Source organism: Ictidomys tridecemlineatus, chromosome 8 (assembly GCF_052094955.1).
Source record: "Ictidomys tridecemlineatus isolate mIctTri1 chromosome 8, mIctTri1.hap1, whole genome shotgun sequence".
Taxonomy (NCBI): Eukaryota; Metazoa; Chordata; class Mammalia; order Rodentia; family Sciuridae; genus Ictidomys; species Ictidomys tridecemlineatus.
The window spans coordinates 39,694,864-39,713,058 of record NC_135484.1 but is presented as its reverse complement, the minus strand read 5'-3'; the positions used below and the strand labels follow the sequence as shown (position 1 = coordinate 39,713,058).

Genomic DNA, 18,195 nt, shown 5'->3' with positions numbered 1-18,195 from the left:
TTGAATTTTTCATATAGAGGTAAATTTTTGAATTGATAGAAAAGTGTATTTTAATACATAAGTATGGTGCTCCTAAGATAAAATGTGGACCAAACAGAAAATCTGGCCTCAGTTGCAAAATGCTATTGGTTCACTTTGAACATGTCATCATCAGTATTTCTTTTCTTTTTTTATAGTAAAAGAGTTTTTAATTTGTCTTTTTTTTTTTTTAGAAATACATGACAGTAGAGTGTATTTTGACATAGTATACATACATGGACTGTAACTTATTCTAATTAAAATCCCAATCTAGTGGATGTACACAATAGTGAGATTCACTGTGGCATCACTGATATTTCTAATAAATAATGCCTGGTGATGGAATTCACAGGTAGCAAGGAGCCTGTGCATTAAAACAGATTGATGAAGCATTTTTTGTCAAAGGCACTGTCTAAACAGTTTTCATTAATCATCCTAATGTTGAGGATTGCTGCTAGACCTGAAGAAGGATTGCCTTCAGTTAGTGAAATGTTCATAACCTCTGAACACTGTACATTTAGCAAGCCACACAGAGTACCGAAAAACCTGTGCAAATGCCCATTGTCAAAAAAGGAGGTACATCCACAATACTGGGGCCCTAATTAAAATAAGATGTATTCCATGCATGTATAATTTTAATAAAATCAACTCTTACTGTCATGTGTAGCTAAAAAGAACAAATAAAAAATAAAAAATGAAGTATAGTTTATCACCATCACAGTGTGGTCTTGTAATATTAATGTCTCTTTGTATATAATTTTTCTTATTTCTATGAAATAGACTTTTAAATAGGCTGTTAATAAAAATGTGTGAATTCACTTCTTGTTCAATTCTTCCTGTGTCTGGTCTTTTGATCTCATCTCTTGCCCTTTAGAGATATTAAAAGAGACAGATAAGAGATTGTGCTCTTTAATTTACTGTGTAATTTTTAATCTTTGGTGGAGTCCCAGTTATCCAACAACCTTATCTAATGTTGTTTTAATGTTCTTAGTACTCTCATAGTGAAGAGCAGGAATGAGTCATCTTGAAGTCAACCATTTTATCATCTAAAACTGTACATTATTTGGAAATAATTTTTATGATGATGTTTTTCCTCAATTTCTGTGACAATTTGTGTAAATATTTTTCCTCAATTTCTGTTACAATTCATTTTTTAAAATATTTCTTTCTCATTTTTAATGAAGTCTAAAGAATAGGAGAGACAAATATGTGTGCTTTTTAAGTTAAAAAAATACCTACTTTTAAATAACTGACATATCATTGTAAGCCACCAAAATCTTTCTGGTCAAACAGAGAATATAAATATTTTATTTCAGCTAGATGGAGAAATTCATGAATGACAGGATAGTATCTTATAATTATTAGGAAAAAGGATGAGGTTCAACAAATATTCCTTAAAAATACATCAGACACTAGAAAGGCAATATGTCAATCAATGGAAGGGTAACTGATGTGATACAGCAATCTGTATACAGGGTAAAGTTGGGAGTTCATAACCCACTTGAATCAAACTGTGAAATATGATGTATTAAGAACTGTGTAAGGTTTTGAACGACCAACAATAAAAAAATATATCATCAATAAAACATCTCATTTTCACAAAATTAGACAAATGTTAAAGACGGTGCCAGTTATAGATTAGTGGATGAAGTAGCATCACTGCTATGAGTATGTGACATACAATTTTAGTATTGTTCTTAGCTCTGATATAATATTCAAATTTTAACCTCTTTTCCACTTATCAATGAGTGAAACAAAACAACCAAATAGTGTAAGAAGTTGATTTAAAACTATGGTAAAGCCCATGCCTACAATGGCTAACAACTTCTTGATTAGGTAGGAATTTAAGGTTTCTGTACCTACATTTCCTTGGGAATAAAATTAAGATCGTGCAATGACAGGTTTGTACAAGAGGTTATGTAAATGAAAAACACCAAAGACTTGCTTATTGCCTATTATTTCTACACATATGTCAGAGATTTTGGTAAATTAGTCATTGCTTAGTTGTGTTTTTTTTCTACTAATTTGTCTCAATCTATCTATCAATCTATCTATCTATCTATCTATCTATCTATCTATATGACTCATGATTATGGTTGATGTTTTTCCTGTTGGCATATTAAGCTTTTATTATTTTAAGAGAGACATTTCAAACTCATATTCTCTGGTTCATAAAATTGAAAGATTTAAAATGACAAGCTAATTTGTCAGCTTTTACTGGGAAGGAATCATTTCTTTAAAAATCAACTTTTAGCAGGATGCGGTGGCACTCACCTGTAGTTCTAGCAGCTCAGAAGGCTGAGGCAAAAGGATGATGAGTTTAAAGCCAGCTTCAGCAACTTAGAGAGGTCCTACACTCTTAAGTTAGTGAGACCCTGTGTCAAAAATAAAACATCAAAGGGCTGGGGATGTGGCTCAGTAGTTAAGCACCGTTTGGTCTAATACCTGATACTCCCCTTACACACAAAAAAATCAATTTTCAACAAAATCAACAACAAAAAAAATCAACTATCTTCTCTAACAGCATATTTAGAAAATATTTTTATTTTAGATACTTAATAAGTAAATTTTGTTATTATTCTTTGTCAAATTTATATAGCAGCAATAACATTAGATAATTTAGCATGCAGAACTAATAAAAGGTCAATGGAACAGAAAGAAAAAAGAATTAAATCCTACACAAACCCCAAAACCCTATGTAAACACTCAACAATTTTGATCGATATCAAGGTTGTTATTATGGTAAGTCAGAAAAAACAGTCTGAAGGCACCACAATGCACCATCTATGTACATCAAATTCTCAAAAGAATAAAATCATGGAGATAGAGAACAAATTAGTGGTTATCAGGAGCTAGGAATTAGGATCAGATGCATTGGATAGGATACTAAGGATTTCCATGAACAATCCTTTTCTTGAATCAACATTTCTTTGGTTGTTATTAGAACTACTAATAGTGATTAATTGTACACTTTCATGGGTCTCACTGTGATACTTTTATGGATACATATTTCCTGCTTTGATCATGTCTACCTCCCTTCTACCACCTTTGGCTTTCCATTTTTAGCCCTTAGCCCTTCCCTGGTTCCCTTCCTCTCCCTTATAGTTTCTCTTCTATTTTTTGTTTGTTTCCTCATATGAGACAGAAAACACGATGTATTTGTCTTTTTGTATTTGCCTTATTTAGCTTAACATGATGGCCTCTGGTTCCCTGATGGAACACTGCAGTATATATTTTAAATATGGTGGTGGTTACACTGAGCTAAACAGATGATAAATTTATGTAGTAGTTAATATACATTAATAAATGAGTGTTTGCAGGACTGTGGTTGTGTCTCAGTGGTAGAACGCTTACTTAGCATATGTGAGACATTGGGTTCCATTCTGAGCACCACATATAAATAAATGAACAAAATAAAGGTCCACTAGCATCTAAAACATTTTTTTAAATGAGTCTTTGCAAACCTGGTGACATACAAATAGGCCCCGAAGATTCTATCAATGTTGATTTCCTAGGTTTGGTCCTGTACTCTAGTAAATCATTTCATTTAGGGGAGCTAGAGAATCACACACTTGAATTTTTGCAACTTCCTGGTGAGTCTTTAATTACATAATGTAGTTTGTAAAAAAGAACCATGAGTCAACAGATAGATACAGTTACTTTATAAATGGTTAAAAAAAAGATAGAAATCTGATGGAATCAGCATTCTTTTGGTAGTATTATGCTAATATATGGTAGGCACAATAAATAAATGTTGAATGAGGAAAAATTATTATTATTTCTTTTGAAGAATACCATAGGATTACATTTATAAAATAGTTTTATTTTGCATTATTAACAAAAGTATGTCATTTTTTTGTGTGTTTTGTTGTTTCTGGTCAACAACATAGATGCCAGAAATAATATTAGATAAAAGTAAAATTTTTCAAACTATTTGTTAGAATTTACATGTAAAGGGATTTTTTAATAACCCTTTAAATGTGGGTATTCTTTTAGAATATACATAATCCTTAAAATGAAATTTTCTACTGGGTACACCCATATGCACGTGAACATGAGGACATATAAGACCCATGTTTAAGGGCTAGGAAATTGATGTTAGGAAAAAAAAATATATCAAGATTTGAACCATTGACAAACTACATGAATGAAATAGGGTAGACTGTTGAAGATGGAGAAAAGGTGTTCGTGTTTTGTCCTATAAATTTCTAGAATTCACCAAAATTGTAACTCACAGTTGAGTCATACTGTCTTTTAAATTTTTTAAATTTGTTTTAATTGGTTATACATGACAGCAGAATGCATTTCAAGTCATTGTACTTTTTACTTCTTGGGTTGTACTCGATGTAGTCGCACCATTCGTGCAATCATACATGTCCCTAGGGTAATGATGTTCGTCTTATTCCATCATCTTTCCTACTTCCTTTCCTGCTCTCCACCCCATCTTCTCCTTTGCCCAATTCAAAGTTCTTTCATTCTTCCCATGCCCACCTCCTCCATTATGGATCTGCATCCACTAATCAGATAAAACATTAGACCTTTGTTTTTTGGGATTGGCTTACTTCACTTAGCACGATATTCTTCAACTTCATCCATTTACCTGAAAATGCCATAATTCTATTCTCTTTTAATGCTGAGTAATATTTCATTGTCATACTGTCTTTTCTAAAGAGTAGAGAGTGCGTTTTATAAACTGACACAGATCTAAATAACAGCCCGTATAAGTCACATAGTTCCATGTTTAAAATGACATATATTGCCTCAGTGTCAGATTTTCATGTTATGGAAAATAGGTTATTGAATAATCTTTGTTCCTAGTTTCAGAATTGTTGTGTTCAATTAGGAATCAAGGGTAGGTGGAAAGGTGAGGAATATCATTCTTTTTACTTCTGTTCTTTAATTTCAAGGAAGATAAGGTAGGTAGATTTCTTTTTTATCTTAACATTAATTGTACAAATCAATGTTTTTCACTGTTAACATTTCCATAAATGCATATATTGCTCAGTGATCACATCCACTAAAGAGATCTTTTAAGCACCCAATTGCACACCCATATACCCAGCCACATGCATCCTACTCTGGCCACATGAATTTTCTGGTGGTTTAATTAAAATGTTCTTAAATTAAACAAAATTGATAAGTATCTACAAAATTTTGTACCAATGCAAGAAAAGCACAGTAATATCTTTGAGGCATTGATTTACACGTTTTTTTTCTTCTTTTTGTATATAGAGGTACATTCATTAAGTATTTCTAGATTTTGAAAAGGAAATATTGATCCAGAGATGAACCCTGGCTTCCTTCTTGTGGTAAAACTAACTGATAAGAGAAAGTAAATTTTGGAAGATTAGGTAAACCGAGGTGTCCTCCTACCTACCCCCAGCCTTGCAGAAAATGTTTAGAGACTGAATGGGAGATCCTCATAGAAGTGCCAGTTGGAGGGGTTGTCCAAAGCCTGAGCTTCTGTTGTTCATGTGTGCTTCTTTGAGGAACATGTGCTAGAACATCTTTAGATCCTCTCAAGCTATCTTTATAATCCACTGCTTCACAATCCATATGGACACCACAGAGCTCTAGAAGGAGGTGGTACAGCTAAAAATGTTCTGGCAAGTGATTGGAAGTCATCACTCTGGCTTCAGTAACCTGTTCTCTCCAACTCGTTACTCTACCTAGTTCCATATTGGTCAAGAGCATAAATTCCAGAGAAAAATGTGTATTATTATTATTTTAAAATATACAGATTATTATAGCACTTTATTATGTCTTCACATGTATTCATGACACTTTTAAATGTTTGCTGTTTTTGATTTCTGTGTATCTGCCGTAGCCTGTGCTATCACAGTTTGGGGATAGCTTCATATATATGGCCTATGGACCATTGAAATTTAGCACATCATATTTCCCCTCAAATATGACCCTTTTCCTATATAAGTTTCTAGTACAATTAGTGATTTCTCCACTAATTGAGAATAAAATGGCCTTTCTCTACTAGGTCTCTTCTGTCTCTAATCATTTGTCAAGTCATACAGCTGCGATATTCTCATGTTTTAACATGTACCTTGTTTTCTTTTTATAGTTAACATCTTAATACTACTAAGATTTAGGCTCTTCTTAACTGCATGGTATTAACGCTTTGGCCTCACATCTCCAAATTTACTCTCTACTTGAAATGTAAAGTATATTATTTTTAAAATCTTCATCAACTATCAGGTCAAAACATAAAATCACATTTTTTTTCCAAGAAATTTGATTCAGAGACATCTAAGACACTCCTATTCAACTTGTATATCCATCAGTTCCCATGTCTCATTTCAACCCTGATCCATCCCTAACCCTCACTGTCTCATCTCTGCCCAATGGTGGGTGGTCATGACAGGAGTTAATAATCCATTAATGAATGTCCTAGCTAGTATGAATGTCTATCTCATGTGTTATTTGGTCATTTTTTTAAAAGACTATGCTAAAACTATAGTTATTTTTTTTAATTTGAAACTAAATAACCCCACACAGTTTGTACTAAAATATAAATATTAAAATACAGCTTCTATTCCAGACTACATACTCCTGCTAAATTAATGTTTCTATAGCACAATTCCAACATGCCCCTCTTCTCATGATTTCCAATGTTAAGATACACCACAAAGGTTTTTGCCAATTTGCATTGTCCAAGTAGTTTCAAAACTATGTGTATTATTATTATTATAATACTTTCTCCCCCACATTGCCACAACTTCCTCACCATTACTTTTAACTCCAGACAAACAGCCTGGTGACCAAGCGCTAATGGTGGCCCAGTCCTTCCTGACATGGTTCCTATTGATCTTCTCCTGGGACACTCTGCTACCAGATTCTTATCAACAGCCCCAGATCCTTTCCAAACTCTACCTATTCTGTGAATGTGTTCCTTATCCTTCCAACTTTTGATCTCATTCTTTTCTCTCTTTTAAACTTAACAACACCTTGTAAACATCTTTCCTTGTTTTATGTTATGATTGCCTTTATGAATAGAAACTCCTTTAAGATAAGGACTCTTCATCTACATTCCCTTTACCTTTCCCAGCCTTGAGTAACTTTCATAAATATTTGTTAAACTTACTTGATAATTAATTGGCTTCTAGGCTCCAGTGATAAATCACTGTTTACCAAAGTAAAACCAATACAAACAACTAATGTGCAACATGCATGCTCATCATATATCTGAATGGGCAAGAAGCTCTCTCTTTCCTGAGCAGAACAGGTGTGGTGTTCTCACGGGCTGCTTTTTCTGTCAGAGAAGGTTGAAAACAGATTGGAGCAAATCACAGCCCCACAGCCTCAACACAAAGGCACAGGCTTTCTGTGCTGATTTTGAACAAGTATGAACAAAAATGTAATATTTTACTAATATACACATGTCTAAGTCTATATACAAGCATACATGTATGTAGTACTTGGTCATTTCAGAACATGCGAAAAATATGAAACGTACAGGGTAAACTAAAAGTCATTTATTATTCCATTACACAGTTAATTAGGTTTATCTTTTAATGTATTTTCCAAATCTTTTTGTCTTATATTCCTTTTTATAATAAGTGAATTTTTCCCAATTTATTAACCTAATGTTATGGTTTGGTCATTTTTTTTTTTTGTAGTAGGAATTCTTGCCATTTTAATGGCTCTTTAACATTCTATATTAATAATAAAATATTCATATATCCATTGAAGTAGGTTTAAATTGATCCAACTTTTTAATTACAAAACATAAAAATGAAGCAAACATTCTTGTACATAAAATTTTGCCCCAATTAATGTTAATTTTCTTTTAATTAATATCTAGAAGGAACGTTATAGAGCCTAAGGAGAAGGTTTTGAAGTTTCTTTCAGGGATATTTTATGACTGATATTTCTTTCAGCAGAATGTAACAGATCCTGTTGTTCCAAACCTTTACAGCCTTGTCTCACTATTAGACACAATCCTGGCCAAGTCCTTACTTGATGAAGCTACTTGACTCCCCACTGGAGTCACCACGTAAAGACTTTCTCCTGATTCTCTCTGTAATTTGCTCTTTTTCTGTTCTGCTCTTGCAGAAATTCTGCTGGTTACCTCCCCTTTGGCCGTGTAGATAGGGGACATCAGCCTTTGTACATAGATATGTGTTATCTAAAGCAGATAAAAGTTGAGGGAGAGATAGAATTCATTAACTAATGTCCTAGCTGAAGTAATAGTGAGGCCTTCCTCAGCACAGACTGCAAGCCTCTATACAGACCACAGAAAATCACTCCTTTCTATTTTGGTTAGTAATGGAACCATTATGTCATACCTTTGCTATGTACTCAATTTTAATGGAAGAGCATGATGATGTCACCTTTTTTTTTTTTGTCTGGTAGGAGTTTTTACTCTGGGTTCTCTCCTGCTGTTACACTAGATTGAAATTGGCACTTCATGGATTGTGAGGAGGTGTGAGGAGCTTTCTGTCATGTTCTCCAGCTGTCTCACTGCCCGATTGTGTCAGGCACACACACCAGCAGTGACTGTCCTAAATAAGCCTGTGTCTTTGTGTTGAGGCTGTGGGGCTGTGATTTGCTCCAATCTGTTTTCAACCTTCTCTGACAGAAAAAGCAGCCCGTGAGAACACCACACCTGTTCTGCTCAGGAAAGAGAGAGCTTCTTGCCCATTCAGATGTATGATGAGTACGCATGTTGCACATTAGTTGTTTGTATTGGTTTTACTTTGGTAAACAGTGATTTATCACTGGAGCCTAGAAGCCAAGAGACTTACAGATTATTTCAGTACTTCCATTTAAAACACAGAGCAACCTGTGAGTTTTCTCCTATGGAATCGATCTATATCAACTATTTCCATGTGTTAATTTAGTGGTGAAAGAGAAAATAAGGTTATTATTTGCAGATTTGAACAAACCAACTATACCAAGAGGTTTTTTTTCCGATTTTAAGAAAAAAATTAAAAATTATAATCAGCATTAGAATTATAATAATGATAAGAACATCATGGACCTTTCATTTATTTTAATGTGGGCAGGTGACAATCCTGTGCTCTTATTCAGAGCATACAGCTTCATAAACGAGCATCACTGACCAACACTGTGATCTGAGTGGCCTAAGAAGACACCTCCTTGTCATCTTGAGTGAAAGTTGAAAATTTTTTTTCCTGTCCAAACAATAAATTGTGACTATAGGATTACCAAAGCAATGCAATCAAAAACACTTTCGCTTTCAAAATGTGTCCTTGAGACATCTCTCTCTGACCCAGGACCCAGCTATCACAGCTTAAAGGACATGATTCTTTAAAACCTCTGTCTCTTATCGTAAATTTACTAGTAGGTATTAAGAAGATATGTCCTTCCATTAAATCCCTCTATGATTTCTTTTATGTCACCAATAGAGGAGACTATCAGTCAACATTATTAGACTCAAATATTATTTCTAACTAACTTAACAAAAATAAGACAAATCTCAGAAAAAATTTAAAAAGAGCAAAGCTACCACATCTTTATAACGGGAACAAAATTTCATAGAAGGAGAATGACAGCGAAAGAATGATTTTCTAAGGGTTACAGCACCATGAAGTCTTCTTTAGACAAATATTAACCTATAGAGGATAGGGAAATAGCTTTTTAAATAGAAATATCAGAAGGGATGTGCATGCCTTTAAGCAAGAACATATTCTGTTGGTTACCTGTAAGAGAAACACACATTCACACCCTTGTATTCATGATGGACAGTCTCAACCATACTTGGTGTTTTGCCAAGGATCTTAAAACAGACAGACATTGTAAAGCACATAGGTGTCACCTACAAAATCAGTTTTCAAATTTAGAATTAGAACTTAAATGCTATCTATATTTTAGTGCATATTGGAATTTAGGAATTAACATTGGGGAGAGCCAAATCATTTCACAATACATTGATATTTCAAAAATTAAAATTTGGAAAACAATTTTACCTACAAAATCACATATTAATGTGAAATGAGTGTATCATTTCATTCACTTTTTTTTTTTTTGTAGCAGAGATGGAACCCAGGGGTGCTTAACAGCTTAACATCTGTGGAGAGCACAGTGCACTGTTTTTTTTTTTTTCTTTTAAGACAGGGTCACCTTAAGTTGCTTATGGCTTTCCTAAATTGCTGAGACCAGCTTTGAACTTGCCATCCTCCTGCATAAGCCTTCCAAACCCCTGGGATTACACGTGTGCACCTTCACACCTGGCTCCTTTTAGTCACTTTTAAACAATACATCATGGTAAATTTGTACTGCTTTCTCCAAAGATTTGTTAAAATTAAGATACTGTTTTCTGAGGATTGATGGAAATATAAATATGTGATTTACCTGTATGTTGTTTCGGAGATTAATCATCAAGTATAAAGCCTTGCTAGATGTTTATTTTGAAAACAATGTCATATGTCTTTGGAGACTGACTTATTTTCCTGTAAAAAGATGGACTATTCACCTTTTTAAGCAATTAAATTTTTTCACTTTTTTTCTCATGAAAAACTCCCAAGTATTAAATAACCTGGTTGTAAAAAATGTTATTTAGTAGCTTTCTTCTCTATGTACCAAAGCAATTATTTTATTTTTGGTAAAAAAACAAAATTGCTTTTATACAATTATTTGTATCTCTCCAAGTTTCTTTTTTGTACATCTACCTGGATCGTATGAGATTTTAATGAGCAATTAGAAGTTAACAGGATAGAGGTGAAGTGTCCTCTTGCATGCATATGATTTTAATTTAAAATCTTATCTCTGTGTGATATGAGGGGCAAGATTTTTTGTTTTTAATATGTTATTTGCATTCATTTGAGTATGGCTCATTACCACTTATAAGATGGGCACAGAAAAAGACACTCCAATTAGCTAGTAATTAAACAGTTTCCTGGCCGAATCTTCTTGATTTGGCAGAAGACACTATTTGGATTGTTTGGGTAAGAATTTTTGTTTCTATCATGAAAGCAAGTTAATGACTTTCCTGAATCTATCTGTGCACTCATAATGAGACCAAATACTCAGAATCACAGATATAATCCCTTTCTTTTCAGTTCCACATGCCAGAGGTGGGAGAATGGAGCAGGGATTTAGAACAAGAACAAACCTGACTTTCTTCAGGAATCGAGAAGTAGATAAATAAGATATATACACAAATAGTTAATACAAAATTCTAAAAGATGAATATAAGGTATACAAATATTTTATCTATCTAGAAAAACTATCCCCCAAAGACATATTTAGGAAAACACAGTGTGGTCAGCAGACCAATCTTAGTATATTTAAACACAGCTGAAAAGGACTAATGGTGATGCTATCAAGATACCAGTTGCATCAGCTGCTGCTGTAATCACTTTTAATCTCTATACTAAGATGCACTTTCAGAGACAGTGATGCTGTATATGTTTTATCTCTATGAGCTATTATAAATAAATAATTATTATCACAATTAAGACTGCTATATAGAGTTTCATGCCATCTATATTAAAACTTAACTGAAAAAATTGAAAGCATGTACTGAGATACTTAGAATCTACTTCCTGTCTCTGATGGTAATGACATCAGTGACTTTTTTATTATGCTTTTTTGTAGTTAACATTTCTACAAAAGAGTTGATTTATGTTTACACTGCAAGAGTCATGAAGGAACAATGCTATATATTTTTATTCTAGTATAACCTTACAGATAGAGCTACAGACTTAACGTTGTAATTTCTAGGTGATGATTGCTACAATTTATCACTACATGTGCTTTATTATGGATCGTTAGTAGTTGGAAGTAGCAGAGTAGTTTGAAGTGCTTCAAAAAAGTATATGAAAGGAAGAAAAAGAAAAGAACATTCATAGAATCTTGATAGATTTAACTTTGAATGCGTGAGTTACACATATAATTTCCTCCTATGTTCATATTAAGAACACTTCTTAACATGACTGCTTTGTTTAGGAATCCTAGACAATCTTATTTGTGAAATAAGACTAGAGTTATAGGTTTAATTCTCATAGAAAAGTCCACTTTGCTATCATTTGTGATTATAAACTGTACCTGGGTTGTACCAGAAATTGTTGAGTATTTTTGTTCCCAAATATGATACAATATGTAATAATATTATTGTAACACATGATTTTTATATTTACAACTTAACTCTTACATTTGAATAATGTGGTAATAGTTCAAATTCTCCAATTTTTGTTCAATTGCTAGATTTTTGAAGCAAATATTTTTGCTATAGATAAATGAATAATTCACTGGTATCTACTCACTACTGTACACAAGTTTGAGAATCGCTGAGCTAAGACTCTTGGCTTAATAGCTTTTATAGCTGGTGTTCATTCAGTTTTGTTCTGGGGATCAAATGCTCATTCAGGAATATATTTTAAAAGCATATTAATTAGTTCTGCTTCAGGCAGTGCAGTAGGCTAAAAATTCTTCAGATCTTCCTGACAATCTACAGGAAAAACAGGAGAGTAGGTGGAGTGTGGGCAGCCCAGGAGGCAAGGGCCAGTGCAGGGAACCCAGCTTTAGAGGATAGTGGTTGCTTAGGATGTGGGCACTCAGGAGTAGGGATATTGGTGTGTGTGTGTGTGTGTGTGTGTGTGTGTGTGTGTGGAGAGAGAGAGAGAGAGAGAGAGAGAGAGAGAGAAATATTTCAGTGTCTGTAGTACCCATGAAGAAAAAATAGATAATTTGCTTTGATTGACCCTCATTTTAGGATTGTTTGAATTAAAAGTTCATCCTTGGAGAAACTCACATACTGCCTGCTGGGTACTTCTAAATCTCATCTTCTGCCACAGAAGGGTATTTGTTGGAGGTTATTGTCAACACAGACTTGGAGGAATGCTGATTTACTTTAGAATCTTGGTGAGCTCTTCCTCCATTCATCTAATCATTCAGGCAAGATAACCTATGCATCTAGCACAAGATTTCTGCTCAAGGAAAAAGAAAAAATGTAAATGGGAATGGGTGAGCTAGCCAATGCTTTTGGAAGGTAGAAATTCTGTAGAGGTTTTTCTCACTAATTGCGGGGCACTTTTTCTGTCACTGTCTCCAGTGCAGAGTGGTATGTCTTACGGAGTCAATGATCAGAGTGGTGTATGCTGTTATTTTGTACTATACAGAGCTGTTTAGGACTGGACAACTGCCCATTAAGCCACATTATAAAATTACTTCCATGAACATTTCCACATTTGCAAAGTGGGATTGACAGTGAATATAGTAGGCTTGTATCTGTGAGGAGTTGTCATTAAGTAACACATACTGTTAGCTATTAGCATTCCCATTCAATTTTGTTCCTTGTAGGTAAGAAAATTGTGTCTCAGAGAAGACATTTTTTTTTCTTAAATAGTAAATATCAGAATCGATTCTATTCAGCTAAATTTATCTAACTCTGTGCTGGGATACACACGTGCATTTATAAGATGCTGGGAATGCAGCAATGAATCAGGTAAGGTGGGGTCAGTAGAGTACACAAAACAGTCATCTCTCTGGATAATTCCAAAACCAGATAGATGTATTAAAGGTCATAATTGTTCAAAACCTTGTTGGAGGAGCTAGAGCAATGGGAGAGGAGGATGCTCCTGAGCTCTTGGTTTTGAGGTCACATTCCTCCAGAACTCCAGTGGCATTTAGAGGTCTATGAGCTAGTATACCCACCTTTGCTGCTGTTGTCCCAAAGCCTTTTACTTCTTAGTGGCATCTAGAAAGTGGAAGGTGGGCAGGTCCAGCTCTGGAATTCTGCTAACAATCTCCCAAGAGCTTCTTAGCACCAAGAGGATGGCTATTGCTCTCCTTGAGCATTTGAATCTTCCTCAAACATGTCATTGGAGGAACTCTTTCTGTCAGAATTCCGCTGTGATATTCATGTTTGACCTTCCAGTCTCTTAACTTCAGGGTTGTACAGCAGGACATGGATTCCAAGCTAAGCATGAGTAGAACATATAGAACACACAGCCTCTGCACTCAAAGAGCCCACATCTGTATGGGACAGAACAACCCCCGCAAGCTATAAAACAGCATGGTGACCACAGGCATGAAGTAGATGCAGGGAAGTGACATGTGATGGCGATGATGACTGTTCTGTGTACTCTACTGACCCAACAGTGCCTGATTTATTTTTATATTCCCATATATCGTGCTTGGATCGCATTGGCATGATGCAGGAAGCAAATATGAAGCTCCACAGAAGCAGGATGGTAAATATTGTAAGACCTGGAACATGATTTAAAAAAAAAAGGGAAGATCACAGTGGGGCAAGAAGGAACCAATGATGTTATTTTTGTTTTGAACTTTGATGCTTGAGAGGTGGATTAAGTCAGAATTTTGTAATAGGTCTACTTAATTGCAAAGTCAGAGCTTTCCCTGTTCTTTCACTCAGCCCTAGCTGTGATTTGGTACTGATGGAGTCACTGTATATAGAAAAATGTGAACAAGAAAGCCCTTGACTTTGTGTGTAAGTTACATGTATTCTCAACATTTGAGAATCACTGAGCTGGGACTTGGTTTAATAACCTTGATAGCTGGTATTCATTCATTTGTTTAGGAGACCAAATGTTCCTTCAGGAGTATATTTTAAAACATATTAAGCAGTTTGGCTTCAGGCAATGCAGTAGGCTAAAAATTCTCAGAGGTCTTACTGTCATGAAGAAGCACAGTGTTGGATATATAACAACAAAATATTTCCAGATGTATTACTGAACTCAGAAACATAAGAAGAAGCGTGGGCAGGTAAGAAGGCAAGCACAGTACTGGGGAGTGGGATGCTCAGGAGCAGGAAGTAGGCTTGGAAACCTTGAAGTAGGGGACAGAACATGAGAGTTCACATTCATCTTGGTGGTTTTCCTTTGAGAAAAGGTTTTGAAAGAAAGTCTTGGGTGGACAGGAACACTTCAAAGAAATCACTAGGTCTGTCTTTTATCTAGATGGAAAAAGAATAATATCCATAAAACTAATGATGATGATAAGTCTCCCCTGGTTATCTGAGGCCATAATAGCCTCAGAAGTGCCTGAAATTTTCTATATGATGCAGTCAGAGAAATTCCAGGATGGGAAACTAAATTATAACCATATAGGTTGCTAAAGTCTTGTGCATAGTAGGAGATAAAATGGATCTTGTCTGGAGAAAGGATTCCTTAAGCCAGCTGCATCAGGACACCTGATAATTAATATTAGCCACTGTGAGTCCTCCATCAACGAGATATCTTGAAAACAGTCACTAGATACAGCAAATAATTCAGAACTCTCAAGGATTCCAAAATAATATAACATGTTCAAAATGTTTGTTATAAAAGTGTTACTTATGATAAAAGTAATAAAAATGAGCAAAGACAAATACTAGCAAACTAGTCATATGAGAATCTATTTTATATTTATGAGATTGGCAAAAATTAGAAAGATATGATATGTGGAACAACTGGAACTCTCTTACAATACTATGGAAAGGAGGGATATAAACTGATAGAATTTCTCTTACTGATTTTGTTAAGCTGAAATATACATACTCTATGGTTCTTGATAAACACCCTTAAATATTTACAAGAATGAAGTCTTCAGATCACCAGTGCTGGCAATAGTAAAACAAAACCCCTGAAAACAATGTACATGGATGGAATAGATTAATTAGGGTGTACCACATGGTGGTCTAGTATTCAGCAGTGGCAGTGAACTATAGCTGCACACTATATAACTTCAAGTACAACGAACCTCAGAAACAATATTATGTGACAACAGGAGAATATATGCAGTACTGTGACACATTTATGAAGTTTGATTATTTAAAAATGCTAACAGTGTATGTTAAGGATACATATATACATAGTAAAATATAATGATAGAACAATAATTAGCAATAAGTAAAATATAATATTTATATGCTTATGTTTATAATATTTAAAATATAAAATATAAGCAAAGGAATTTTAATATGAAATTCTAAGATGTGAACAGGAGAAATAATGTGAATTTAGTCAACTTGAAAGTCCTAAATGTTCTATTTCTTAAGCTGAATGGAGGTCACTTGAGTGTTTTAGTGTTCTTCTTATTGTTTATAGGTGTGCTACTCTTTTCTTTTTATGTGTAAAATTTTACAACTTAAAATAGTTATGTTTTAATTTCTATATGGTTCATTTATGTTATTATAATAATAATCTCTTGCTGAATGGAAACTACATATTTATAAAAGTTAGATACTGACCTAAAAAGAGACACATTTTTATCTTTAGCTATTCTAATCTATTTATTTTTGAAGTACTATTGTTTTAAGATGTGCTAGTCTCTGACATAAAAATTGTATTTGCAAAAAATGTTAATTAGTTCTGAAAACCAGTTTACAAAATCATTAATTTACTAATGATTCTAAAGTATATCAAACAAAACAAAATATTTTTATGCAGGGTGAGTAATTCATGCATGTTTTTGAGCAGAGAATCTTATTCAAGAGATTATTTAAATAAAAAATAACCCACATCTAAAGATTGCCAGTTATTATAATCCCACTTTGAGACAGTTCTGGTGGTTTAGTGTTTTTTGAGTAGACTTTTGCAGTCGGTTCAGTGTGGAAGTTGGAGCTAGTAGCAACACCTAAGTGCACTGATGTGGCAGCTACTTGCAGTATCAAAGGTTGCAGTTGATGTGCTCTAGGAATTCCCTTCACATTGTGCAGGAGGTAGGGACACAGCCATTAGTTGTAAGTAGGAAGAAAATACCTTTGCTTATCACTGTGTCATTTCTTGCTGAAGGAGGCTGGCTTTAGCAGAGGCCCATTATCACCCGGTGGGATCAGCTCAGAAGGTTTTTACTTTCATTTAATCTAATGAAATATATCCTCAGATTTTCTACAGTACAACTCTAGGCTTTTGTTTTGCTTAAGCATGATTTCTTTTATGTAGTTGAAATAAAGAAAGGACAATTTTTATAATAAAGTTTATATATAGTAAGAGAAAAAAGAATAAAGTGATTTTTGATAACTGATAGCATATATATTATAAATGACTACATTTAAATTTAATAAAGCATTATAATTTAAATAAATTTATTATAAATAATTTAAGTAAAATATTTATATAACATACATTCATTATTTGACATATCTCTCATACTTTTTATTTATGTTTCTGGGACTATAATGACAGCAGTTAGTGGTGACATTTTTTTCAACAACTTATTCTTGAGAAGGGTTTTGCTTTCTTATATAGTGGTTCATTTTCAGCACGAGTTACAATGTGGAAAGGCTCTTCCTTCTTCTTAGCTGCACAAATGATCTCATTTTAGTATGTGGAATAACAAATTTGACCTTTCCTAAACCTCTGCAGTATGTTAAAGCATGTCTTGACTTTGTTTCCTCCATGTTGCTCTAGGATAGTTTCCCAGCACGATTTGGAGGAATTCATTTTGTCAATCAACCCTGGTACATCCATGCCCTGTACACTGTGATCCGGCCTTTCCTGAAGGAGAAGACTCGGAAAAGGGTAGGTTGCTTTCTTTGTTTTTAAATATGCCCCATGTAATGAGTTGTGATACACACTGTGTGTATGATAATGGCCATGGTAAAATGGGTTTCTAGGTTGTCATATAAATATTTAGCATAGAAAGCACCTTAAAATTCTTATAGACCTTGTAATTCTAAATGCTGCATTTGTGAATGAAACATTTAAAACAAGCTTTCCTACTTTCTTATACTATAAGAGGACATATTAATACATTGATTACACATGAAAGCCTCAGTGTAAAGTTCAAAAGAATTTTTTGCCAAGTAACTACATTAATATTGCTGTACTTAATTTCAGGTAAGGTCTACAGAGAAATTAAAATAGTATTTGCTGATAAATGGGTGTTTGTTATTTTATAATATTCACTGAAATAAATATAATAAACTTTGCAATATCTGATATAATTTTGTAATAATTATCATGACCAATCACACATTTTGAAAAGAATGATAATGTTTAGACATTTTAATATTACTTTAAATTACATGTTACTTACTTGAAGATTTAGTTTTATCTAACATGAGATAATCAAAGCACATAACAACAAAATCATCTTTCTAAGACTAAGATAATAATTTACTTAAAGCATTTAGAACACTGCACAGTGTATAATACACACTAATATATTTATCATTATTATTAAATATAGATTTTAAAATGCCTTTTAGTACATGTTCTTTCATTCAAATTTTGCAACAGCTCTGAATATGTACAT

At 33.8% G+C, this 18,195-nt stretch overlaps 1 protein-coding gene across 2 annotated transcripts in view; it reads left to right on the top strand.

The window, feature by feature from the left end:
- Positions 1-18,195, top strand: part of Clvs2 (clavesin 2) — a 73,303-nt gene that overhangs the window by 30,712 nt on the left and 24,396 nt on the right. For both annotated transcript variants that reach the window (XM_078019273.1, XM_005340521.4), the window contains exon 4: positions 17,349-17,459. In XM_078019273.1, the coding sequence (XP_077875399.1) occupies positions 17,349-17,459 (111 nt within the window). The remainder of the gene's footprint in view (positions 1-17,348; positions 17,460-18,195) is intronic.